General features: G+C 38.1%; 1 protein-coding gene across 2 annotated transcripts; it reads right to left on the reverse strand.

Annotated features, from left to right (window-relative positions):
* Nucleotides 1–3,053: 3,053 nt before the first annotated feature.
* On the reverse strand, nt 3,054–26,277 carry PRR11 (proline rich 11). Of its 2 annotated transcripts, XM_045513756.2 has the most exons (11): nt 26,056–26,277; nt 20,361–20,477; nt 14,639–14,771; nt 12,953–13,103; nt 12,598–12,720; nt 10,050–10,307; nt 8,843–8,941; nt 8,374–8,486; nt 7,496–7,555; nt 7,309–7,405; nt 3,054–5,195 (listed from the first exon to the last, which is right to left on the reverse strand). In XM_045513756.2, exons 3-11 carry the CDS (start codon nt 14,764–14,766, stop codon nt 5,127–5,129), a joined length of 1,098 nt encoding a protein of 365 aa, XP_045369712.1. In that variant the 5' UTR covers nt 14,767–14,771; nt 20,361–20,477; nt 26,056–26,277; the 3' UTR covers nt 3,054–5,126. The 2 variants fall into 2 exon arrangements, with proteins under 2 accessions (XP_045369712.1, XP_010949339.1); XM_010951037.3 differs by lacking the exon at nt 20,361–20,477 and having other exon boundaries at nt 26,056–26,276.
* Nucleotides 26,278–26,512: the final 235 nt, after the last annotated feature.

The raw sequence follows: 26,512 nt of genomic DNA on the forward strand, positions 1-26,512 counted from the left end.
TCAGTTCCGCCTTCCTCTCACTTTAGGTTCCGCCTCTAGCTTCTCCTGTCCAAGTTTTTCGCTAAGGTTTCACCTAGTCCCATACCAAAGACAGTTTAAGATTTTCCTCAACCCGAGACTGTAGGAATTGAGATACCAGAAAGACGTTTGGAAGCAGTTCGTTTGCATTTTAAGGGATACAAAAATTCTGCAAAAGTGTCAAGGGACTCTTCTAAAATAAGATTGTTTCACTTTAACTCTGGACCCTTGTTATTCAGGGTGTGGTCTGCAGATCAAAGGAGGAGCTCGTTAGAAATCCAGTATCCCAGGCCCCTCCCTAGACCTACTAATCAGAACATGTATTTGAACTAAATCCTAGTGATTTGCGCACACTTCACAGTTTGAGAAGCACCGCGCTAAAAATATCTTGCAAAGTGAACAGATTTCTTTACTCACATCAATGGGGAAAAAAAATCAGTTTCAGAAGAATATTTACCAAAATGTTTAAAATTTGTTGGGATTTGTTTACTTTTCCCCCTGTAATCTTTTTTTCCTAATTTTTTTAAAAAGTTGGTACTATTTTTTAAAGCAGTTTTAGGGTCACAGCTACATTGAGAAGTACAGAGTTCTGTATACCCTCTACCCCAACACACAGGCATTAGCTTCCCTTACTATGAACATTGGCTCCAGAGTGGTACATTTGTTAAAATCTCTAAACCTACTTTGACCCATATTATCTCCCCCAAATCCATAGTTTACATTAGGGTTTATTCTTGGTGTTGTACATTCTGGGTTTGGACAAATGCATAATGATGTCTCCACTCTTAAAGTGTCATGTAGAAAATAGTTTCAGTGTGCTAAAATTCCTATGCTCCACATGTTCATTCCTCCCTTCCCCCAGATCCCTGGCTACCACTGATCTTTTCACTGTCTCCATAGTTTTGCCTTTTCTAGAATGTCATATTTTCATACATACATTAGACAGCCTTTACAGATTGGCTTCTTTCACTTTAGTAATATGCATTTAAATTTCCTCCATGTCTTCATGGTTTGCTAGCTCATTTCTTTTTAATACCGAATATTCTATTATTAGATGTACCACAGTTTATTATTCATTCACCTACTGAAAGATGTCTTGGTTGCTTCCAAGTTTTGGAAATTATGAATAAAGCTCCTACAAACATCTCTATACTGGTTTTGAGGTGGACACACTCTTTTATTTTTATATCTCTAGTTTCTAATTTTTCTACAATGAACACTTTCTTCAATTTGTAATGTTAAAAAATTCTTCCTTGAAGAAATGTGGAAAGCCTTAATTCAATATTTGATTTAGGTGATTGGATGTTTGAATGTTTTGGTTTTTTAAAAAATACTCTTGGCTTTAAAGTAGAAATGGGATTAGACAGTGTGTTTAATGAGTTATTACTTGGCATGTCAAAAATGAAATAAAATAATAAAAGTCAAACAGATTAGTTACTGTGTACAGTTTTGTGCTAAATCCTTACCAAGAATTATCTCTTTTATGCATGTTTCCACTTTTACGTGAATCTTAAAAAAAAAACCAAACCTAACATTGAAACAGAGAACAAATTGGTGGCTGTCAGAGGAGGGGATGGGGGTGGGGGGAATGGGTGATGGGTAGGAGGGGAATGGGTGAAGGTGGTCAAAAAGTACATACTTGCAGTTATATCATAAATAAATTCTGGGGATGTACAACATGGTGATTATATACAGTTAACAATACTGTATTATATGCTTGAAAGTTGCTAAGAGATACATCTTAAAAGTTCTCATCACAAGAAAAAATTGTAACCATATGAGGTAATGGATATTAACTAAATTTATTGTGGAAATCATTTTGCAATATATACATATATCAAAACATTACTTTGTATACCTCAAACTAATACAGTTATATGTCAATTATAATTATATCTCAATAAAACTGGGGAGGAAGAATTATCTCATTTAATTCTCAAAGGAAGGGAGGGGTCCTAAGCCCTGGTGATGGTGTTTTTAATATATTAAGCTGTGTTGAGCTTCCAAAAATTCTCAACCAACTCTTATTTACTAATGAAAATTTAGAAAGGAATAGAGGTAGGCTTTCAAATGTATTTTTTAAAATTTTGTCTATCCGGTTTTTATTTGTTCCCTTCTCTACTTGTATATGTCCTGACCCTCTCTCTCTTTCAAAAGCCACCTAAAATGAGAAATTGTACATGTGTATCTACATATACTGTGATTCTCATCATGTGGATTATTTGCTATGTTTAGTATGTGACTTTGCTACTATAAGATTATTTAAAAAATTCTTTGACTTATAATAAATCCAGGAAAAATGGTGTATACTAATCATATGCATTTGTATAGATTTCCCAGGTAAGCAAAATGTTGAAAAACCTAATAGAAAAGACTCTTGAAGAAAACAAGAGCAACAACCCTCATACTTTGGTGAAGGTACACAGATTGGTATAGCCACTTAAAAAACCAGTTTGACAGTATCTAGAAAATAGGTGTTTTATAACCTAGCGGTTCCACCCCTAGACATACGCACTAAAGTAACTCTTGCACAAATGTACGTTCACAAATGAATGTTCATAATGGCATGCATGGTTCATAATAACCAAAAATTGGAAGCAACCCTAATGTCCATTAACAACAGAATGAATTAATAACTCTACTCATACATCAAAAATAAATGATCCATAGCATTGTGCAATAATATGGTTGAAGCTTAAATATAAATGTAGATTGAAAGAAACCAGAAACAAAAGAATACATAATGTTGATTCTATTTATGTAGAATTCAAAGACAAGCATAATAAGCCATAGCGTTTAGGCTTGCATATTTAGAGGGTAAAAGCAAGGAAAAGCAAGCAGATCAGTAGTTAATTCTTGAGTAAAGGGATTATGGTAAGGGAGGGAAACAGGCAGAGCTTCTAAAGACACTTAAATGTCCCTTTCTTGGGGGTTACATGAGGGTTTTAAGTTTACTAATTTATATATTTATGTCTTATGTGCTCTTCTGTATGTTGTATTTCTAGTAAAAACTATTGAAAAAAAGAAAGACCAAAGATTTTGTATTTTTCTTTATTTAGAAACATAACCAGATGTACCTTGGTTGTTTATATTCTCTGGTTGACATTCAGTCTCAAAATAAACGTTGGAAACATATGATAGCAACAATTTAATGAAGCCATAGCAATTACAGGATTCTCAAATGGGTACAAGATGAAACCTGTCATAAAAATTAGTAAAAGATGTAAGGTAGGACACATTTTAATACTGGTACAATGGTAACAGCAGCTCTACAAATGTTTATCTGTAGGATTGCTAGTTTATTTTTTAAATGAACCTTTATCTCAAAAGAAAGATCAAATCATTTAAATTAAATTGATACAAATACACAGTGGTTTATTAATATTATAAATACTACAAATGTCCCATAAAATATTGTTACAAAAACCTGTCTTATTCTCAGTGATCATTCCCTTTATTTTACATAATATAAATGTAATGAGCAGGTTTTAAAAACTTTTTCTTTGTACTAGAAGCAGATATATCTCTTAACTTCATTAGCTGTTTAATTTTCATCCACAAATATAAACATGAATGTAGATCTCAGAAAAACAAAACATTGCCCCCAGGTCTGCTTTCCAGTCTGGTGACTTTCCATAACACTCTATTTGGCATCTCAAAACTATACTTATTTGAGGAAATACGTGCATTTCTGGGAAATTGCTAAAATGCCTTTTAGCCTAAGCTAATCAGGGGATATTTTAAGGATATTATCTATGTAGCTGCTTCCTGTCAGGCTAGAAAGTTCAGTGAAAATCTGAAACCCCTTGTTTCCTCTCCACGAGGAGCTGCTATCCTTATTCTTGGAACTGCAGTCAAAGTTATCAGCATCAAAGCTAATCCTGTGCCTTCAAAGTCACACTCACCCTAATGAGAGTTCCTCTTCCTCCAGGATATTTAGCACACTAGTGATAGGGGTTCTGGCTGAAGCTGCAGTAGTATCTGATGCTAAGTAGACATGTCTGACCAACTGGGGGCTCCCAGAGATACTTGGCAACTTTGTAGGAGACTGATTGATAGGGTTGCCAAATAAAATATAAGATGTCCAGTTAAATTTGAATTTCAGATAAACAATGAATAATTTTTTAGTATCAGTAAGTTCCATGAAATATCTGGGACATACTTATACTTTATGGGACATATTTATACTTAAAAGTTACTTGTTTATCTGAAATTAAAATTTGATGAGGTGCTATGTATTTATGGTTGCTAAATCTGGCAACCTTGTACTGGCAGGGAAAAAACAAAATCCAGTGAGGTGTGCATGATTACTGTTATTGAACTAACAGGCTGTTGAGGACAGGGAGTCAAGTCTTACAGTGAACCTGCTATGGACCTAAGAGAATCCTCGGTGGGGCACTGTGGAAAATATAAGATTCATGTTGAGGTCTTTATGAAATTTATATTTAGCTGCAGGAAAGTGGGTAGCAGATAGTGAACCGAGGAATATCTCAGACTTTAGTGAGCCAAATGTAACCATCTATAGAAGAAACTAGAAATGATACATTCTAATTTTTAAGGTCACAGGGGACTTTTTGTTTCAAATCCTTTTGGAATAGTTGGGTTTGGATGGGGAATGGTCTTATCTCATAAATGCTTAGAGTGAGCAGATATAAAATCTAGAGGATCTTTTTCATTGGTCAATTTTGTAGCACTTAATGAATGCATGAGCATTACAGGCTGAAATACTTTTCAATTACCTGAGAATACCCACGATGAACGGGCACCAGGTTACTTTCTTAATGTCGTAACTGCACTTATAGAGTACAAATTAGTTATCTAGTTAAACTTGAAGAACCTCTCCAACCTAAATTGGATAATTACAGGATAAACATCACTCTGGGGATTGCATTTTCCCATCTGCTCTCTCATTGATCACATAAACTAGAAAATATCCAAATACCCACTTCATATTACAGTACATATAGTTTCCATTCATATTTTAATTCTTCAAATGAGTTATATATTAATATAATTATACATACCCAGCTACATTTTTAAAAAAAGGGCTGGAGTAGTTTTTTCTGTATATTTTATGGACCATTACATGGAATCAGGCAGAGTTGGCATCAGTTTTGTTCATCAAAGCTGCTTGTAGCAAGTGGCAGAGTTTGAGTTGGGCTTCTAGGATGAGCCAGCTATGGAAAAAAAAAAAGGTCCTAATTATAATGTGAATTATGTTCCTGTGGCTGGCACAGCTCTCCCTCTTCCTCACTAACAGAACCCAGATTTTATGCAAGGCAGCAATGCATCCAGATTCTAAAAACCAGTTTTTCCAGCTCTCCTGATATGATCAGAAGTTCCTGGATATCACCTGTTTAAAGAGATGAAGGGTAGCTTAGCTGACACACCCTCTTGCCCTCTGCCCTTCTTATCTTGCCTACAGTGTGGACTTGAGACTTTAGGAAGTGCAGACATTCTACACCATAAGGATAAGAGCCACACATTAAGGACAGAAGCGCAGTGATGACATGGTTAAGCTGTGGTACCCGTTACGTACCATGTATTTTCTAAGATAATATGCAGAGAAGAAAAATTGGCCCTGGGGGAAAGAGTATAGCTTAAGGGGTAGAGTGCATGCTTAGCATGCACAAGGTCCTGGGCTCAATCCCCAGCACCTCCTCTAAAAATAAATAAACCTAATTACCTTCCCCCACCAAAAAAAAAAGGAAAAGGAAAAGAAAAGAAAAATCAGCCCCCATTTGGTTAAGCCACTTCATTGAGATTTCTGTTACCTGCAGCCAATTCAAAGACTTAACTAATACAGTTGTTTCAGAGTTAGAGGAAAAAAGAAGTCTAAGGAGTGGGAACAGTTATTCCATGTCTAACAACAGTTTTTACAAGATATCCTCCTGGTAAGCAGACTTTGGGTAGCACCACATATGGCATAGGTCATATCTGTGACTTTTGGTTTTGTTGCTCAATACATGGGTTTATCGTTCATTATATTCTTATTTGTTTCCACGTTACCCGATCCACTGTAGTAGTTTCGGATGGGGCAGGGACAAAAAGGATCCTAGAGCTGAACAAAGAAAGAAAGGGGCTTAGTCCTTCAGTGAGGACTCTGCCTTCTCCCCACAAACCCCCCTCCACAATTTACAGTATCACCAAGGAACGTGATCTGGGGATAGGCTCCTACTGGATGCTCCAAAAGGAGGAAAAAGGAATCTGGCCACATCTCCAAAGAAGGCCACATGGTCCTCAGGAGGGCCAGACTGGTCGGCAAGAGGGAAACCAAGCTGTTGGCAAAAGGTACTGATTTTTTTCCGAGGGAACAAAGGGAGGAGAGTGTTGGGGTAGGAGAGTGTCTGCAGTGGAGTGTGTGGTGTGTCTCCTGGGCCAGAAAGGGATAGAAATTTAAGCTTCACAGCCAAAGAGACCAGCAGCCCAGTGCCCCAGCATTCTAGCAGGGGTTGTGGAAGGATGGCTGCTTCTCACAGATCTGATGATAGAGATGACTTGGAAGAAATCACACAAGGGACAGCAGATGCACTGGATTTTGGTGTTTGGATCATACATGTCAGTGGCAAAAGAGAAAGCTGCCAAGACCTTTTCCTATCAGCTCTGCAGGATGTGACTGCTATCTCCAGCTCCACCCCTGTCTCTCTAATACAGCCACACTGGCCACTTTTCAGTTCCTCAGATAGGCCATGCTCCCTCTAGCTATGAGACCCTTGCACATGCTGTTCTTTTTGCCTGAACTCTCCTCCGTGACAGCCATGGTGGGCTCATCCCCATACCCCATAGGTACAATTCCCAAGTTAATGCCTATTCAACCTTCCTCAGGGAATCCTTCCTAGATCATCCAGGCTAGATCAAGTTCCTCCAAGGGTTCCACAGAACCTTGCCCCTTTTCTTCACAGAATTTACTTCAGTGCAAAATTATTACAATTTGTGATTATTTGATTAATGCCTATTTTCCCCACTAGACTGAAAACTCCAAGACAGTAGATCTGTGTCTGTTTTTGCTTACCACTATTATACCTAGTACTCCAGCACAGTGCCTGGCCTACAGGAAGTACTTAATAAGTATTTATTAATGTAGTTAATAAACCAGACATTCATTGCTAAAGTGGAGATGATAATCCTAGCTATCTCATAGAATTTCATTAAGTCTAAATATGAAAGTGCTTTATAAAGCATAAAGAACTATTTAAAAGTTACCATTCTTTTTAAGAAAGATGCTTTAGATTATGATTCTAAAGAAATGAACTTGAAGAATAAAGAGCCAAATTTTTTTTAAAGCCTTACCTGAAATTTTCTCTTCAAGGCCCGAGTCATTACTGGGGTCAGCCCAGTTCCTGTTTCCATATTTTCTTTATTAGTAAGTGGGGTTCCACCTGGACTCCTGTGAAGGTGTTGAAAATATTAGGAGCTATGTTTTAAAGTCAACTTTTCAAATGGATTCAGAAAGCATACATTTAGGAGAGGGGATTACCTTTCTACATTGACTTTTCTAAGTAGTTTCCGCAGATCCAGCTGGCTTTTACTAGGAGTACTGATAAGAGAAAGATACAAAAGTTAGAGCTTGCCAGATTTTATCATTTTCCCCAAAGCAAAGCAGTCATTTCTGTAGGCAACATCCTCAAAAGTAGTTTTGTTACATTTGTTACTAATTGTTACATTAACAAATAGCAGTAGATACTGAGAGGAGCAGAAGGTGATATAATGATTCTAATAAGTAATACTTTTTGCCTTAGTAATGACACATATACGAATCCATCTTAGGGAAAAAACTCAGCTATGTGCACAGATGATGGGCAAGGGTGTTTATTAAAGAGTTATAGAAATAAAAAAAAATCACAAACAACCGAAATGTCTCAGAACAGGATTTTATCTATGAAATTCACATATAATAACCTGCATCTATTGAAGTCAAAATGATGCTTTAAACTAATTTTAAATAAGGCACATTAAATAGGTATGCATAGTATGGTTATACATAGGTACACACACACATATCCTATTTCATTGATCCTAAGACACACTAGTTTTCATATTTTATTATTTCTGAAATTGTGCTGCTTTGAAAATTCTTGACAATGTTTTCCCCCCAAATCTGTTATTAAATCAATGATGTGTCTTATAATAGACAGCATCATGAAATGGAAATAATAGAGTATATGCCTAGAAAAAGACTAGAACGATAAGTAACAATATGTTAATAGTGGCTAATGCCAATGATGGGATTATTTGGATGATTTTTGGTTTTTTACTTTAAACATTTCTGATTATACGTAACTTTTAAAGTTAGAAATGAGCAAAAAAATCATTATTTTAAGTAGCAGTATAGTCTAATATTGTGCAGTTCCTTACATTAAGACGTTTGTAACTCGAGTTGATAACACTTTGGACTTGGGCTTCAGGGTAACACGCTGCAGGTCAGAGACAGTAACTAGTGGATTTCTTTCCTTTGGTGATGGTACAAGCTTTAATCACAAAATGAGACAGTATTAAAAACACATTTAAAAATATCATTCAAAATGTAAACATACTAAAACAGTGACTGTTTGAGTGCCGAATATGTATAAGACATATCCACTTACTTTTTATTCTAAAGTGTCAAAGTATATCTCTACCTCTTCAGAGTAATGGTTGGTAGATAAAACTGCCTAATTAAATAATTTTGGGATTTACACATTTTGTTGAATAAATCCAAAACTACTCAAATAAAACAAAATATTTACTTCAGAATGGCTTCTATATATGACTTATGCTTGTTTTCCCTAAAGGGACAATGAGGTTAAAAGCTGAAGTACCACTTGTATGGTCAATGACATCTTACCTTCCTCCGTTCATCAAAACTCTGAGTCTTCTTTAATTTCACAGTCAGTAGATCTTTAACTGTTATCTGCATGGGTCCATCTTTTCTTAGTGGTCCAGCCTTAAAATATAAAGAGAGGTTAGAATTCAAATTGGAACCAGGATACCCAGTCAAATGCAAACCCAAATCTTGTTTTTAAAGACTCAGAGTTAAAAAGTAACTCTTACTTGCTCTGGGTGCCTATTGAGTTCTTTCCACTCTACCAAGGATGATCCTGTTTTTAGTACCCATGGATCCTAAGGCTACTGAAGAGTATTCGTCAAAATGTAAGGCTTTGCTAGTAAGGAAGACATGGGTTAATTTCCTGCAACCACGCATCCTCCTTAGGAGTCATGATAACACGACAAGAGTTGGAGTTCTTCAAATCAAAGTGAAGCTTTGTCTGAACTACCTAAAGAGATGGCTCAGTTCCCATGGAGCAAGAATGTATACTCAGGGGGGTAGAGCTCAGTGGTAGAGCGCCTGCTCAGCACGCACAAGGTCCTAGGTTCAATCCCAGGTACCTCCCTTGACAAAAAACAACAAAAAAGTATACTCAGAGAGGTACACATTAGGGCAGGCTCTGGATTTAATTCAGCCATTTTTAAACCAAACATATTTGTAGTTGTTAAAAATAGGGCCATACCTAGTGATTCATAAATATTCTGGTCCCCTTGGCAGATAAGAAATTCTAATGGAGACTGTTTCTCCAGCTTAATGGCATTGTACTTTAGGATCCGCTAATTCCTTTCTTCCTGACTTCACTCAGTGAGCCATCTTTTTTTTTTTTTAACTTTTTTTATTGAGTTATAGTCATTTTACAATGTTCTGTCAAATTACACTGTAGAACACAATTTTTCAAGCCATCTTTGTTTTCAATCTGTTTTCCTAGAGAAGTTTTCCTTTTGGTAAAAAGGTATATTAAGAATCCAACAGGAATCTCCCAATCTGCTTGGGTTTCATTCATTTATGCTTGAGAAAAAAAAAAAAAAGTACTTTCATTTCTAAATTCAGCTTTCCCGAGTTCCCAGGGGACTGAGTTTTTAAATAATAATTGATATAATTAAGATACGGACTCAGAACAAAAGGTAGCTGTTCCTGTCAAAGCCCTTAGCCCAGCCTTCAAAGGCTTCCTGGCTTTAGTCCTTACACACTGACCAAAACACACCTTTACTCGTTTGCTTCTTACCTGAAGTGCTTTAGTGAGATCAGACTTTTTGAGCAGCAAAGGTGCTCTGAGTGGTGGAGGCGGAGGCAGAGGAGGGGGTGGAGGGGGTGGAGGCGGAGGAGGAGGAGGAGGATGGCTGACTGGTTGTGGCAGTGAGGGAGGAAGTCCAGCTCCGGAGTCTCCAAGGGTGGGAAGAGCACATGCAGGCACATTTATAAGTTTACCATGCACGTGACACCTTTGACCACAGCTTGGACAGCAAGAATTTTCTGAGACGGCCTGGAAGAAAACATTACATTTGGCAAGTGAATAACAAATTAATTTGGTTCTTGTGGCTGAGAGTCATCAAAAATCTTAGCTACTGTGTATTGACTGCTTTTTCAGTATAGCATGTGCTCTGTAGTATTTCCTCATTTATCACAAGCTCATTCATTCACTCACTCAGTCATTCATTCATGTATTTGTTTCTTCATGTGCTATATTGCTAGGCACTGTGGGTGCACCTGCGAGCCCTGTCTGTCACTTCATGGAACTGACAGTCCGGTGAGGAAGACATACATTAAACATACACAAACACATTCAAAACAAAACAAAACAATACTTCAATGAGAGCCGTGAAGTGTCCCGAGAGCATGAACAGCTAGAGGTCAGGGGAGTGATAGTTAGCCATGATCTCGAGGATGAATTTAGGTTTACCAGGTGAAGAAGGCAGACAGTGACTAGGGGAAGAGAGTTCCAGCAGAGGGAAAAAGAATACTTAATGCAGCCAAGGACATAGTACATTCAAGGAACTGATAAAAAGATCAAGGGGCTGGAACATGACTGCTATGAGCTGAACTGTGTCCTCTTCCCACCCCAGTTCATATGCTGAAGCCCTAACCCCGGTACCTCAGAATGTGACTTTATTTGGAGTTAGGGATTAAGAAGAAGTGATTAAGTTAAAAGGAGCCATTAGGGTGGACTCTGATCCAATCTGGCTGGTGTCCTTATAAAAGGAAGAGACTTGAACATCCAGAAGAGACACCAGCGGTGCATGTGCACAGAGAAAAGGCCATCTGCAGACACAGAACGCACGTCAAGAAAAGAGGCATTAGAAGAGACCAACCCTGCCAACATCTTGAGCCTAGACTTCTAACCTCCAGAACTGTAAGAAAACACATTTTTGTTGTCGAAGCCACCCAGTCTGTGGCAGCCCTAGCAAACTAATAGAATGACCCTATGAAATAAGATGGTATGTTAGTTTCCTGAGGCTGTTATGACAAATTATCACAAACACGGGGCTTGAAACAAACAAAATCCATTCTCTCACAGCCCTGGAGATTAGAAGCCTGAAACAAAGATGTCAGCAGAGCTGCACTCTCCCTCAAAGCTCTGAAAGAAGAATCTGTTTCTTGTCTCTCCCAGTTTCTCATATCCACTGGCATTCCTTGGTTTGAGGCTACATGACTCCAGTCTTTGCCTCTGTGGTCCCATTTGTCCTCCTTTTCTCTGTGTATTTTTTGTTCCGTGTCTCTTTTATAAGGACACCTGTCACTGGATTGAGGGTCCACCCAGATAATGCAGTATGATCTCATCCAAAAATCCTTAACTTGATTATATATCTGCAAAGATTCATTTCCCAAATAAGGTAACATTTACAGGTTCCATGCATTAGGATTTGGACATATCTTTTGAGGGGCCATCATTCAGCCCACTACATGGTATCTACCCCATTTCACAGATGAAGAGACTGAGGTCCGGAGTTGTGAGGTGACTTGCCATTCCTCCTCTGGTTCGATCATCTTGAGGTACAAATTCTGGAAGCAAGGGTGTAATTCCAGAAGCTTCTCTCCTTCTCTCCAAATCAATGAGCACAATGTTTACTCTTTGGGTTTTAGATACTGAAAGCAGGGGTCTTGCTTAAGGGAGTTTGGAGACGGTGATATTTACATTTTTTTTCTACCCATATCAGTCAAGAAAATAGAAACCACCCTGAGTATTTAAAAGAGGGGACATGTAATATAGGAGGTTGGTTACACTCTGAAGGAGGAGCTGAGAAGCACACAGGGGACAGTGAGGCAGCCCAATGATGAGCAACAGCATAAAGCCATGAACACCCTGAGGCTAGAGGGACAAAGAGAAGGACAGTGTAATCAGATCTCTGGAGCTGGGTTAACCCAGAGAATCAAGAAACATGGTGGACTTACCCAGTGGGAGCTGGAGTCAGGGAGACAATAACAGCCATCACAGGAGAAATCACCCAGCACAGAGAACAAAGGGGGAAAACACACCCCATCCTCTCCCTCCCTCTAATCTTTCATCAGTGTCTCCCATTAGTCCAGCTCAACCAGGAGCCAGGGGACAGGGAGCTTGGGAAATGTAGCCAGCAGGGGTCAGCCCCACTGTACCCCGCAGCACAGAGCAGGGCCTCTGAAGTTTAAGGAATCGATCTGAGGGCAAACGTGCCCAGGACTAGCATTACCCTGTAGCCACTCCCACTGCTGGTAAAAGCACACTGGGATTCCTGTGGGGCACAACCCCTTCCTTTCTTACCTAATTCTGGGTTTGTTTTTCACTTGATAATACTAACCTTCAGGGCTTCCTGGAGCTTGCATAATTCACTTTCCAAAATGCAAAACCGTTGTTTTAGGGTATGAAGTTCTAGGTGGCAGAAACGGGATGGAAAGATGCAATCTTTCAATACTTCTAAACTCTAAGATTCAAAAATAAACAAGCCAGAAACCAATGAGTAACATGATAAGGACAAGAAAGTGGTGTGATGTATGTTTTTAAAGTGAAAGCAGACATGACCACATCGTTTCATCTTATGTGAGCTTAGCCTGAGTGTTTGGCTGACCTGAGCACACACACATGTGCACACATATACCAAGTGTGTAGAAAAACAGTATTGCTGAAAACACATTTGTCATTTGTCAAACCCATACCTGGGCCACGCAGTTCTGGCACCAGTTGTATAAAGACCATACTCTATTTGTCCAAAGCTTTACCGCATCTTTGATATTGGGAAATTTGAAGTTCCATGATGGTCTCAGCCAGCTTCTGCTAAGGGTTGTATCTGTTGAAGGAATAACCACTCTGTGGGAAAAACAAAACCAAACAAAGCAGAAACTCCTCAGTTGGAATAACAGCCTCTAATTAAATAATGTTAGTTTTATAGTATGACTGAGGAGCAGAGACTACTGAAAGTCAAATTCTTCATTAAATTCTAGAGTTCCAGATTCACTTATGCAACAAATATTTGTTGAGTAAATAAATAGTAATAAATAAAATAAAATAGTAAAGAAATAGACATCAGAGATTTAGTAATGAACAGAATAGACAAAAACTCTGCCCTCACATAATTTACAGTTTCATGAAAGAAAAGTAAAAATAAGTAAATAAACAACATGTGGGTTGTCAGACAGTGGAACAAATGCTAAGGAGAAAAAGATAAAGCAAGAGAGAGGGAATGTGAAATGTTGGGTGGAGGTGAAAATTTAGGGAATGTCTCACTGAGATGGTGACTTCTGAGGGAAAAAAAAAAAACAAAAAAAACAAAAGGAAGTAAAGAAACCAGCAAAGCAAATATCTGGGAGAAAAGCATTCCAGGCAAGGGCAACAGTAAGTGCAAAGGCCCTAAGGTGGAAGCTTGCTGGAAGTGTTTGAGGAATAGGAAGGAGGCCAGATGACTAGAGTGGAAAGACTGAAAGGAAAAGGATGAAGAAATAATGTGAGTCAAACCATAAAGGCCTTTGGGGGGGGGGGGTCTTACAAAGTACTTTCATTTTTACTCTGATAGAAGAAGACCTTGGAGCATTTTAAGCAGAAGAGCTAATATGACATTATTTTAATAGGCTCACTCTGGCTGCTATGTTGAAATACATGGAAGGTGGAGCAAAGACAGAGCAGAAAGACCAGTTGGGGGCTTTTTCAATATTCAGGAGAGAGAGGAGTTAAGGATGATGTCATGGTTACTGCTTTTTGAGGGTCTGTTTGTTTTCACATTTTTTCTGTAAAGAGAGCTATAACAAAATGTATAAAGTATATTATTGTGAAACCTACTACCCTAGAGTTCATAGAACTTAGAGTCTCTTTTAATAACACATTTAAGCCTTGAATCCTAGAGAATAAATGACCAAACTTCACCAAAATGAAGATTTAAATTCTAGTCCTATTCCCCTCTTTTCATCACAAGTATATTACAGTGGGTGGGAAGAGATAAATTGGGAGTTCGAGATTTGCAAATACAAACTACTACATATAAAAATAGATAAAAGACAAAATTTTTCTGTATAGCACACAGAACTATATTCAATATGTTATAGTAACCTTTAATGAAAAAGAATATGAAAATGAATATATGTATGTATATGTATGACTGAAACATTATGCTATACACCAGAAATTAATACACTATAACCGACTATACTTCAATTAAAAAATAAATAAGTAAGTAAATAAATGAAACAAGTATATTACAAATGTTGCACAGGACAATGCAAAAAGCATTCTTTGTTTATCTAAAATTCAAATTTAATTGGGCATTCTATATTTTTATTTGCTCAATCTGGTAACTTGTTCCTAAATTGATTAGGTTTTTAATATTTTCTCTGTTCCACATTATGCCTTACCTTTCTGGTGAGGGTGGCGGAGGAGGAGGTGTAATCAGCTTAGACTGAAAGTAAGAAGCTTCTTTTCTTTTGAATAACCTTTTAGCTTTGGCTTTTAGTTTTCTTCTTCTTTGCTTGAACTTGGGCATGATTTCTGTAGAGAAAATTTGTTTTTACATTTTTTATTGAAGAATAATACACACACATAGGAAATACAGAAGTTTTGACTGTATAGTTCAACGAATTATCACAAAGGGAACACACCCTTGTAACCATTGCCTTGGTTAGGAAATAGGTCATCACTAGCAACCCAGAACTCCCTTGAACTGGTGGAAAATTTAAACCCAGATTTAAACTGTCTCTAGAGACACCTTGGCTTTGGCATTATATTGCTCTGTAATTTTGTTTTGCTTGTTTGGCTTTTCTTCATTAAGACAAGTGAATTTTCCTTTCTTTATAATGAAATCGAGCAGGGGAAATGCAAATCAAAATTACAATGAGGTATTACTTCACACCAGTCAGAATGGCCATCAGTAAAAAGTCTACAGGTAGTAAATGCCGGAGAGGGTGTGGAGAAAAAGGAACCCTCCTACACTGTTGGTGGGAATGTAAATTGGTGTAGCCACTATGGAGAACAGTATGGAGGTTCCTTAAAAAAATAAAAATAGAATGACTCTATGATCCAGCAACCTTACTCCTGGGCATATGTCTCAGGAGAAAATTAGATAAAACTAATTTGAAAAAATATATGTTCATAGCAGCACTATTTACAATAGCCAAGTCATGGAAGCAACCTAAATGTCCACTGACAGATGACTGGACAAAGAAGATGTGATTTTATACACACACACACATGCGCGCGCGTGCATGTGCGTGTGTGCAGAATATTTCTCAGCCATAAAAAAGAATGAAAATTTGCCATTTGCAACAATGTGGATGGACCTACATGGTATTATGCTTAGTGAAGTAAGTTGGAGAAAGACAAACACTGTATGTATGGAAATACAAATACAAATACTGTAGGGACTTAAGAGATAATCATATTAAGTGAAGTATATCAGACAGAGAAAGACAAATATCATATATCACTTGTATGTGATACCTTAATAAAATGAGACAAATGAATTTATTTACAAAACAGAAATAAACTCACAAATATAGAAAACAAACTTTGGTTACCAATGGGGAAGGAAGGAAGGGATAAATTATGGGTTTGGGATTAACATATACACACTATTATATATAAAATAGACAGACAACAAAGACCTACTGTGTAGCACAGGGACCTGTATTCAGTAATCTTGTAATAATCTATAATGGAAAAGAATCTGAAAAAATACACACACACACGTATATTTGAATCACTTTGCTGTATACTTGAAACTAACACAATGTAAGTCAACTATACTTCAATAAAAAAAGATAAGAAATAAAGAACCCAAGCAGGACCTTGCAGGGCCTCCCCAGTGCAGAAGCCCTTCCATGTCCCCTTGTTTGTTGTCTTTTAGGTCTTCCCTAAGTTCCAAAGAGCAGACTCAAGCAGTTACAAACTAGAGAGGTGAGGGTATGCAGAAACAAAGGAAAAGCACTCAAGTGGGAAAAGTAATGTTAGTTTAAACAATCTTCCAGAGATAAAACAGTCACAGGACTCCTAGTTCCTCCTCAAGGGATATACATAACAATGTGATGCATATCTTCGAGTTGTGCAGAAACTAAGACTACAGCCAAGACTGGTTGGAACCACAATGTTGGTGATTAAGATTCCCAAAACATCACGCTGTTCCCTTAACACCAACCAGTCAGAAGGAAGTCCACCAGAAGATCACACATCCTGTGACCTCCACCCCTAATTTTGCCTTTAAAAATCCTTGCTTGAAGGCCATCAAGGAGTTCGGGTCTTTTGAGCTCTAGCTGCCCTTTCTCCTTGCTTGATGCCCTGCAAATAAATGTTGTACCTTCCTTCACTACAACTGGTGTCAGTAGATTAGCTTTGCTGTGCGTTGGGAAAGTGGACCCAAGTTTGGTTTGGTAACAATAACAGAGAAGATGGTTATAGCTGGGTTACATAAGTTATTAAAAACAAGTGAGTTCCTTTGCCACTAACATTTACTGAGCATCAACTGTACTAGGTGGAATTGGTAGTGAAAGAAACAAAATTAACCATTTTTGAATGCTCATTTACTTTTAGGCACCTTCACATACATTTTCTCAGTGAGTCATTTTCATGCAGGATATTTTCCCTGAGGAAGAGGATTTTTATTTCCATTTTTACATAGGAATAAACTGAAGCTTAGAAAGATGAGATGATTTGCCTGAGTAACGCAATGAAGTATGAAGTCTAGGTTTGTAATTCTCCCAAGACCACGTTCTTCCTAATACACTGTGGTGCAATAGTAGAATAGGAGATATACAATGTAATAACAATGACTCCAAATCTAAGATATGGGTGTTTCAAAATGCTTATTTTAAACCACTATGAGATACTTAACTAGTATATTTAAATTTTAATCCAGATGCTTTTCTGAAGAAAATTAAGTCAGAGCTGGTTTGATGTGAAGAGGGTCTTTGCTGGTTTTCGTTGTTGCTACCTGAGGAACAAAGATGTCCTTATTCAAGTAGCAGAACTGAAAAATGGTCTCAAGGGCTGGGCCTCCTTCTCTTCAAACTTACATTTGAATAGGAACAATCGTCTTTTAAAATGCACATTCATTCCACTTTGTTCACCCTGCAACCTTCCTGCACTTGGTATGCAGCACTAGGCTTGCTCAGTTTTCAGATTCCAAGGGCTGGAGAACCTCCCCCAACCCTGCGTGGGTTGTAAAAACTAAGAAAGGTTTTAGCTCCAAGAGCACTGGACTTGCGGAGGGCACTCTTCATGGAAATGGATGACAGACTGTACATCAACAGCCCTTCTAGGAGTAAAGGTTCTTCATAGTATTTTATTTAACTAATTGCCAGGCCTCAAATTAACAGAGTGTTTTTCTTAATTGTTCTTAGAGGCTAGGTAGACATACCACAGAAATAGTTAGCAGACTTCACTTATATTTACCATTTTCCCTTCCTGCTGAAATTATGAAGGAAGGCTGAGCAGGGATTATTAAACACAAGGGATGTCTAAAGGATTGATTGATTGAAAACAAACAAACAAAAAACACTTAAAGTAACACAAAAGAAAAATACTCTGAAATAAAGATATTTAGGAAAGCCTCAGGAAGCAACAAAATTGTAGTTGCCTGGAAAAGAAGTTAAACCTCATCAAATGCATAACCAAGACTGCCTATGAAGAAAAGTCACTGGAAACCTCTATCCAAAGCACAGACTTAACTGAGATGCCCAGAATCTGAGATTTCCATGGTAACATCCCCTTGTCTTCTATCTGCCCCTTTGCAGCCCTCCCCTCTTCTGTTCTCTCTCTCTCTCTTTGAAGTCTTTTGTTAGAGATCAAATGGACAGAGAGACCAGACCTCCTGCTCCCTTTTCTCTGTATTTATCAATCTCTCAGTTATGAAAATAGACTTTAAAAAGGAGCTGGACAATCCGGTTCAACTTGGGGGAGTGACTCTGTACCTTAACCTCCACTCCAATAAGATGCTGGGGTTGGCACCAACTAGTACATTTTTAGGAAGTCTGTGAGTCAGTTGTTAAACAAATCTAGTGTTCAAATTAAATTATACGAACTATACAATTAGATAATTTATATTTTATAAGGAAACAAGTACACAAAACTCACCACTTCCTTGTGGGATCTGGTGGGCTGGGTTTGTGGGCAATAAAAGAATGTACTAGAGACAAAGGAGGGGAATAGTAAAGTTTATTAGGTACACTGCCAGAGACAACAGCGGGCCACACAGATGGGAGGTGCCTGTGTGCCCCAAAGGTGAAAGCTTAGGGTCTTTTATGGGGAAGGGGCTGGTGAACACAGGGAGCTGCATGATCAGCTTGTGCACAGGTTTCTGACTGGTTGTAGGTGAAGTAAGAAAGTTAGAATCTGTGAAGGGGCAGTGGGATTTATGACTCTGATAAGGTAGACATGGTTGAAACCAACCAGCCTGAGTTATTGTGGGATTAGGCATTACCTAGGGCCATTCATTCTGCCAGGGCAAACACATGTCAGAAAAGAACATACTTTATCTTCTGAGGGACTGCAGGTGGACATCTGGGAGCCCAGGAATGGGGGTTGCTGGACTTTGAAGGATGCCAGTTTGTCCCACATTCCTAATTATTTACTATGCTGTATGCTCTTGAGGTTTTTTGTTTGTTTGTTTTACCTTATTGTGAAAATGCTATAGAATGGTGTATAGTAATTTCTTATTTTTTTCCCAACTCCCCATTCAGTCAATTCACACTGGAAACTTGAAATTGGCCTTGATGGGAGTATTTACACCATGTATACTACAAAACACTACAAATTAGGACTTGATTTATTATTTTTTTGATTGTCAAGAAAATGATGAAAAAAATGTTAATAGGTCTGACTAAACTTAAAAGTGTACCCTGTATGTAGTAGTTACATTGTGAACAGCACAAAAAAAAAATCAAGGAATATTATTCCAGTATTTGAAAACCATTATCTGATTCATCAAAGAAGTTGCTTACTGAAGTGAAGTTCCAATGTAAATCTCTGTGTTTTGCTTTTGTCTCACTCCAGAGTAAATGAAAATATCAACCAACATTTACATCAGGACCAAGCTTGTTCATAAATTGCAACCATATGTTGGTTACAAATATAAGAAGTCTATTAAAAAAAAATCAATAATAGCATTCAGTGAGACTCAACTGGTTACATGAAATTTATAAGAGTGTTATACATTTTATTGTTGTTTATAATAATGATGTTATATACTTTATTAGTATGTAATATCAGCAAATTTATAATAAAATTATGCATGTACATGTATTAAACATTTATTAGCACACTATTGCTCTACTCTCTTCTGAAACATCATAAAAAGGCAGTAAAGAAATAAAAAAGGCATGAACCCATAGGACAAAGAATGGGTGCAGACACTATAGTGGATGATAGATATCAACTAAATTGTGGAAAATGGAAAGCAGTGGTAACTGACTTGGCAGAGCAGAGGAAAAGCTGAGGCTTGACTGCCTGGTAGGGAAGCCCGGAGGAAATAAGACAAGTCCCAGAACTTTGAGAAGATCCAGGACTTGAAAGCACTTGGTACTTTTGAAGGATTGGGGTAGGGCTTAAACTGGACTGCTTAGAAGTCTTCATAAGGATTGGATAGGCCTTTGACAGTCTGCCCTCCAGTCCTTGGAGCCTGGCTTTCATTTCTTGGACAGGTTTATTCTCTGGAGAAGTTGAACCTAGAGGGACTGAATTCTGGGCCACCAAGCATAGCATGGTCACGTGTCTATCACTATGCAGAAGACATGGAATGATTTTGAACCAAAAAATGAGACATTCAATTCCCTTCCTCAGCTCTCAACTCCCAAAACACAGGGCACCAGGTTTAATTCCCTGCCTCAAACCCCTACACCTCTCATTCAGCCTCGAGGAGATCAGAGGATTCTTCTCCAGGGAAATTGGCTGGCCAAGAAAAGAGACCTACAGATATTGACATTTGGGTTCTACCAAAAATGGCCAAAGAGATTCTAAAAGCTTCCAGAGACAAAACACAATTTAGATACAGAGGACTGAGAACAGAATGACCTCAGATTTCAACAACCACACGGCAATTCTGAAGGAAAATGTTTATCATCCAAAAATTCTATACCTGGCCAAACTTACAGTCAGTCAAGTGTGAAGAAAGAAGATCAATAATGGAAATTTCCAGGATAATGGTAACCACAAATCCCAGGAAGACAGCTTTGCAGCAAACCAGGGGTAGGGGTCAGCAAACCTTTCCTGTGAAGGGCCAGATAATAAATATTTTAGGGTTTGGAAGCCATCTGGTCTGTTACAGCCACTCAACTCTGCCACTGTAGCATCAAAACAGCCATTAGTCAAGGCTTTAATGATTATGGGTGGGTTCCAATAAATTTTACTTATGGCCACTGAAATTTGAATTTCAGAGAATTTTCATGTGCCACAAAACATTATTCTTTCGATTTTTTTCCAGTTATTACAAATTGTAAAAACCATTCTTAGCTCATGAGACCTATAAAAACAGTGGTTTGCTGACACCTGACTTAACACACAGCTAGTAAAGTGAGCAAGAGTAACAGAGGGCTTCAGTAGGGAAAAAAACAAAGAAAGAAATTACCTAGTGTGTTTGGCCATTCTGAGCAGTTTACTGTTTTTCTGTAAAGTTAGGGCCAAATTCCTGGTAAGTGCTTAAAAAAATCAGTGTATAAAAATGTCTAGAAAAAAAGTTGTACAAGAAACGAAATCATAGTTCAGCTGTTACACAATATTTTATAGTATAAATATTGAATGTTTACTTAACTAAAAATTATGATATAGGTATATTGGGAAGATGGAAAGAAAGTGGAAATCAGCAGTTGTCTAAATTTATATACTGTTTAACCTTGTGGGGGGGAAAAAAGAAATAGTATTGTTATGGCAACGATAGGCCAGCCAAGAAACAAGCACCACTCGGAGGGTTGGAGTACTCAGATTACGCCAGCGGGCTCAGAGGGGCTTCAGTTCCGAAGCTCTGAGCCCCTCCAAAACGTGTGCATGAAGTTTTATAGGGTTAATTACAAGCTTGGGGTATTCGGCCAATAGGCATGGAACAGCTTTAGCAGTATTATCACAAAAGCAGAGGCAGGGAGGCAGCAAACCGCCATTCCAAGGCCAGATATGTCTTTTTGAAATTCCAGCTGGCTAGCAAAAAACAAAAACAAAAACAAAAACAAAAACAAACAAACAAAAAACCATGAGCAGGGAATCAGCAAACTGACACTTAATAACTTAGATTTATGAGTTAGCCCAGTAAAACTCAGATCAGTAATCTGACAATTGTTAAATTTAGGTTTACGAGTTAGGCCCAGCCCGCTTTTCCTTCACATTATAACTATGTTACTTAGAAACAGGGAGGTAAATGCCAGAAACAATGACAAAAGTGGATAGTGTTGCCTTTGGCAGGTGGGAGTCAGGATTATAGAGAGAGGATTCAGATGACTATCATTTTTTGTTTGTTTGTTTCTAAGTATAGAATAAATGTTGTAGTAGTATTTGACAGTCAACCTGGAAAAATAAGAGTACCACCCTTCTACGACAACCTACGGAATGGCAGAAAAGTTTTGCAAATGAAACCGACAAAGGCTTGATCTCCAGGGTATATAAGCAGCTCATATGCCTTAATAAGAAAAAAAACAAACAACCCAATCCCAAAATGGTCAAAAGACCTAAACAAGCAATTCTCCAAGGAAGAAATACAAATGATCAATAGGCACATGAAAAATGCTCAATATCACTAATTATCAGAGAAATGCAAATCAAAACTACAATGAGGTATCACCTCACACCAGTCAGAATGGCCATCATTCAAAAGTAGTAGTTTGCTACTACACAAATGACAAATGCTGGAGAGGCTGTGGAAAAAAGGGAACCCTTCTACACTGCTGGTGGGAATGCAGTTTGGTGCCGCCACTGTGGAAAACAGTATGGAGATTCCTCAAAAGAGTAGGAATCGACTTACCATATGACCCAGGAATCCCACTCCTGGGCATATATCCAGAAGGAACCCTACTTCAGGATGACACCTGCACCCCAATGTTCATAGCAGCATTATTTACAGTAGCCAAGACATGGAAACAGCCTAAATGTCCATCAACAGATGACTGGACAAAGAAGATGTGGTGTATTTATACAATGGAATACTATTCAGCCATAAAAACTGACAACATAATGCCATTTGCAGCAACATGGATGTTCCTGGAGAATGTCATTCTGAGTGAAGTAAGCCAGAAGGAGAAAGAAAAATACCATATGAGATCGCTCATATGTGGAATCTAAAAAACAAAACAAAACAAACAAAAAACATAAATACAAAACAGAAACGGACTCACAGACATAGAATACAAACTTATGGTTGCCAAGGGGATGGGGAGTGGGAAGGGACAGACTGGGATTTTAAAATGTAGAATAGATAAACAAGATTATACTGTATAGCACAGGGAAATACATACAAGATCTTGTGGTAGCTCACAGTGAAAATAAAATGTGACAATGAATACATATATGTTCATGTGTAACTGAAAAATTGTGCTCTACACTGGAATTTGACATAACATTGTAAAATGACTATAACTCAATAAAAAAAATGTTAAAAAAAAAAAAAAAGAGTACCACTCTCTGGCAAGGGGGTGGGTATAGCTCAGTGGTAGAGTGTGTGCTTAGCCCAGGGTCTTCCATTTAAAAAAAAAAAAGAAAAAAAAGAATACCACCACTGTGAAACTGGGCCATCTCTTTCTAACCCTTTCCTGGTGATTATTCCAGTGCCCATGCATTCTAATTTCTAAAGAGTTCTACATAATCTGATATACGTCATTTTGCAAATTATTTTTTAATGAAAAGTATCTAGGAACTAAATCATATTTTCTCTTCTCTCTTCTTTGTGTATGTGTCCTGGGCGCTGGGTCATTATTACTTGTATAGCCTTCTAATTAAACACAGTAATTGACACATACAGAGAATTAAGAGAATATGTCAAATCTGTCAGAATAGGAAGATGCAGTCTGTGATAATTCCTAGGTTAACATTATATTCAACAATAATCATAGCTCTTCTAAAAATGAAAGATAACGAGTTCCTACCTCAAACAGGACAGGACTGAGCAAGATAAGGCTTGTTCTATTATCATTCCTTTATTAAAAGCTTTAGATACTCTTCAGAGTTTAACTATCCAATTTAAAGGGTATAGAGCAATCTTTATCCAGGTTAAAAGAATAATGAGAAAGACAAATTCTTTTTCTAGATTAGGTGGGATTACAATAGTTAACACTAGATAGAAGCTCATTCTTTCATGATTCCTCTAAGCAGTTTTTCTTTTTTTTTAAATTGAAAAAGACATTTCCTTCCTTTTTACTTGCCTTGAGGAAATTAGGATACTCACTGTAGAATACAATAAAGTAAATATATATATACTATTTATATACATGAATCAGAAATATTTCTCCCATTAATTACTCCTATCCCTTCTCCTTACCAGCCCTCTTCTAACTTCCTCTAACTTCAGCTACCTTCACCATCTTTCCGTGGGCTCTCCTGTTTTTCTCTTTCGATATAATCGATTTCCCCCAACTCTTTTAATTTTGAAAAATCTCAAACCTTGAGAAAATTTATAAGAATAGTATAATTAACACTCATATATCATTCATTTAGATTCACCAATTGTTATCTGTTAGTTATCTCTCTGTATAGGTCACAGCCAAACTTCGTTTCCTTTTGTTTGGCCTCACTTCATAGGGCACCCACGGACTTGCATTCAGTAACAATACCTTTCAAAGCTTTTCACAATTTAGCTCTAATGGTCCTTTGCAGCCTCCTTTCTTTCAATGATTAGCAGTTTGTACTTCAGGAATGCCAAACACCAAGTATTTCCTATAGCGTTACCAGCCTTTCCCCCTGTTTGGGGTATCCTCCGCCAGGTCTACTTATATAGCCATCCAGCTTCTGGTACTTTTTCTCACAGGTATTTGTTGAGTGATCATAAGCCACCAATTACTAAGGTAGGTGCTGGGATACAATTCGAAGCACGATCAACATAGTGTCTGTCTTTATGGAATGTATACTGACTGAAATATCTCTTTTGTGTTTCTATAGCACTTACTGTAACATTTATTATACTGGATTGTAATTTTTGTTTGCATGTTTGTCACCTGGCTAGATGGTGAACTTTTCAAGGGTAGGATGAATTTTATTCATCTGTTTCCCCAGGACCTAGAGTATAGCAGGCATTAAATAATGTTTCATTCAATAAATGCATGAGCGAAAGAAATCACATCTGCTAAGTGTTAGCCAGCAAGGGTTCTCCATTTTATTTAAGGAGTCTGCTTTAATAGAATTACATTCTGGAAAATCTCTTGGTAAGGAAGGTTTTTAGTTTTTCAAAACATAACACAACTTCATATGGTTAAAGGATGGATCCAAAACTACTACCAGTAGGAAGATGCAATAAATAATAGTGTAAGAACTACAATCCTCTGCAAGAACTGGCACTGCTGCTTCTATTAAAACTCCATCCTGTGATATGGAAAGTGATTTTGGTCAGGGGGCACTTCCAAAGCTGTAGCAGCAACACAGATTGAAACCAAGTCATATGACTCATTTTAATTAAAGCTAATGCCGAGGTTTTTGTTCTTTTGTTTTTGTTTTTGTTTCCTTTTGGCCTACCCAATAGCTGTCTGATGACATGTTCACCTAATCAATAATGAGTAATGAAGGTACAGTGCTTTGAGTCACAGCTCTTCCATAAACATCACTGTTTATGTGCTGTTTTGAGTTACCCATCTTCCAGGATAAAATGACCTTTACAGATTATGTTGACAAGACCCCTGGTCACAGACCACTGGACCAAAGACAAGGAGACCTAGATAGTTAAGATGATTAACCCCAGCTCCTTTTTCTTCCCCTTTTAAAACTCCAAACTCAGACACCAAGTTGGAGTGGATCTAAGACTTGTCTCACACTTCCTTGCTTGGTGCCCTGCAATAAAATTCTTATTTGCTGTAAACTTCCACTATCAGAGCTTGGCTCTCAGCACTGCCAGCACAAGAGCTTTTGGCTGGGCTTGTGAGCCAAACAATTCCATTTCTTACAGTCTCCCACAAACAGCTTTCAGTCAATTAATCAGTTTCCATAACCAGTTCAACTAATTCCTCTTGAACATCCATAGGGCTATTTCTGGTACTTATATTTAATTTCAACTTCATGTTGTGTAACATTGCTTTTGTAGTTCCTGTCTTGTTTCTCTAAAGAGACTGTAGCTCCCTAAAGCTTAGTCCAGCAGAGTGCTAGGCACATAGTAAAAAAGCACATTTTAAAAATTGACACCCTCAAAGAAAATCGGACGATATTAAGACTATACAAGAAACATAGTACTACTCCCAGTCAAGAAATGTACGCTCTCTAATGTGCATAAGAATCACGGTGATGGGGAGGCGATCTTGCTAAAATGCATATTCTGATTCAGTATGTCTGGGTAGAGCCATATAATTTGCAATTTTAACCTGGGCCAAGTGAAGCAGATGTTGTTGGTCCGCAGACCACATTTTGAGTAGTAAAAATGTACAGGGGTGTGCAAAAGGAAAGCAGATTCTTTGCTCCAAAACAGATTTTGCAGAGCGTTAATTAGATATAAGTATGATTTAGGGTGGAGCCTGGCGGAGCACTCCTTGCCCAACCCTAAAGCGCCCCATCTCCCCTCTGAGACCAGCCAAACTTTCCACCTCCATAAACCGTAAGAACACAAGCAACAAGAAGCCCAGCTACGGAAAATAACAGCCCAGGTAACAAAGGAAGATCTCTCTGCACTTACTAGTCTAAGAGCCCGGGGATTCGATGGAGTCCCGGCAGTGGCTTCTCCTTCGCCATAAAGAAAAATTCAAAATTAAAACCTTACGGTGGAGGAACCAATCATAGCCTTGGTTTCTCTACCATTCGCTCTCCGGGTAGCGTAGGAGCACAGCCTGGCTTGTGATTGGCTGAGATAGCACTATGCTCCGGCCAATCAGAGCTGAGGCGCTTCTTGTATGAATAGAGGGGAAGGCGGGAGCGAAGTGGAGGGGAAGCCGAAGAGGAAAGGTGTGTCATGTCTCCTTTGCTGTTTGTGGAAGCTTTTGTGTAATTGGTTGGCTCTTCTTCCGACTGCACCAATCGCAAGCTCTTCTCTGTTGAACTCCAACTGTGAAATGGAAAGTAGAGATGAGGGTGCAGCCAATGGGGAAAAAAAAGTGTACAGCAGCCAATCCTCCTGTGGCGTTTTGTGTCCTTGC

The sequence above is a fragment of the Camelus bactrianus genome, chromosome 16, assembly GCF_048773025.1.
Source record: "Camelus bactrianus isolate YW-2024 breed Bactrian camel chromosome 16, ASM4877302v1, whole genome shotgun sequence".
Taxonomy (NCBI): domain Eukaryota; kingdom Metazoa; phylum Chordata; class Mammalia; order Artiodactyla; family Camelidae; genus Camelus; species Camelus bactrianus.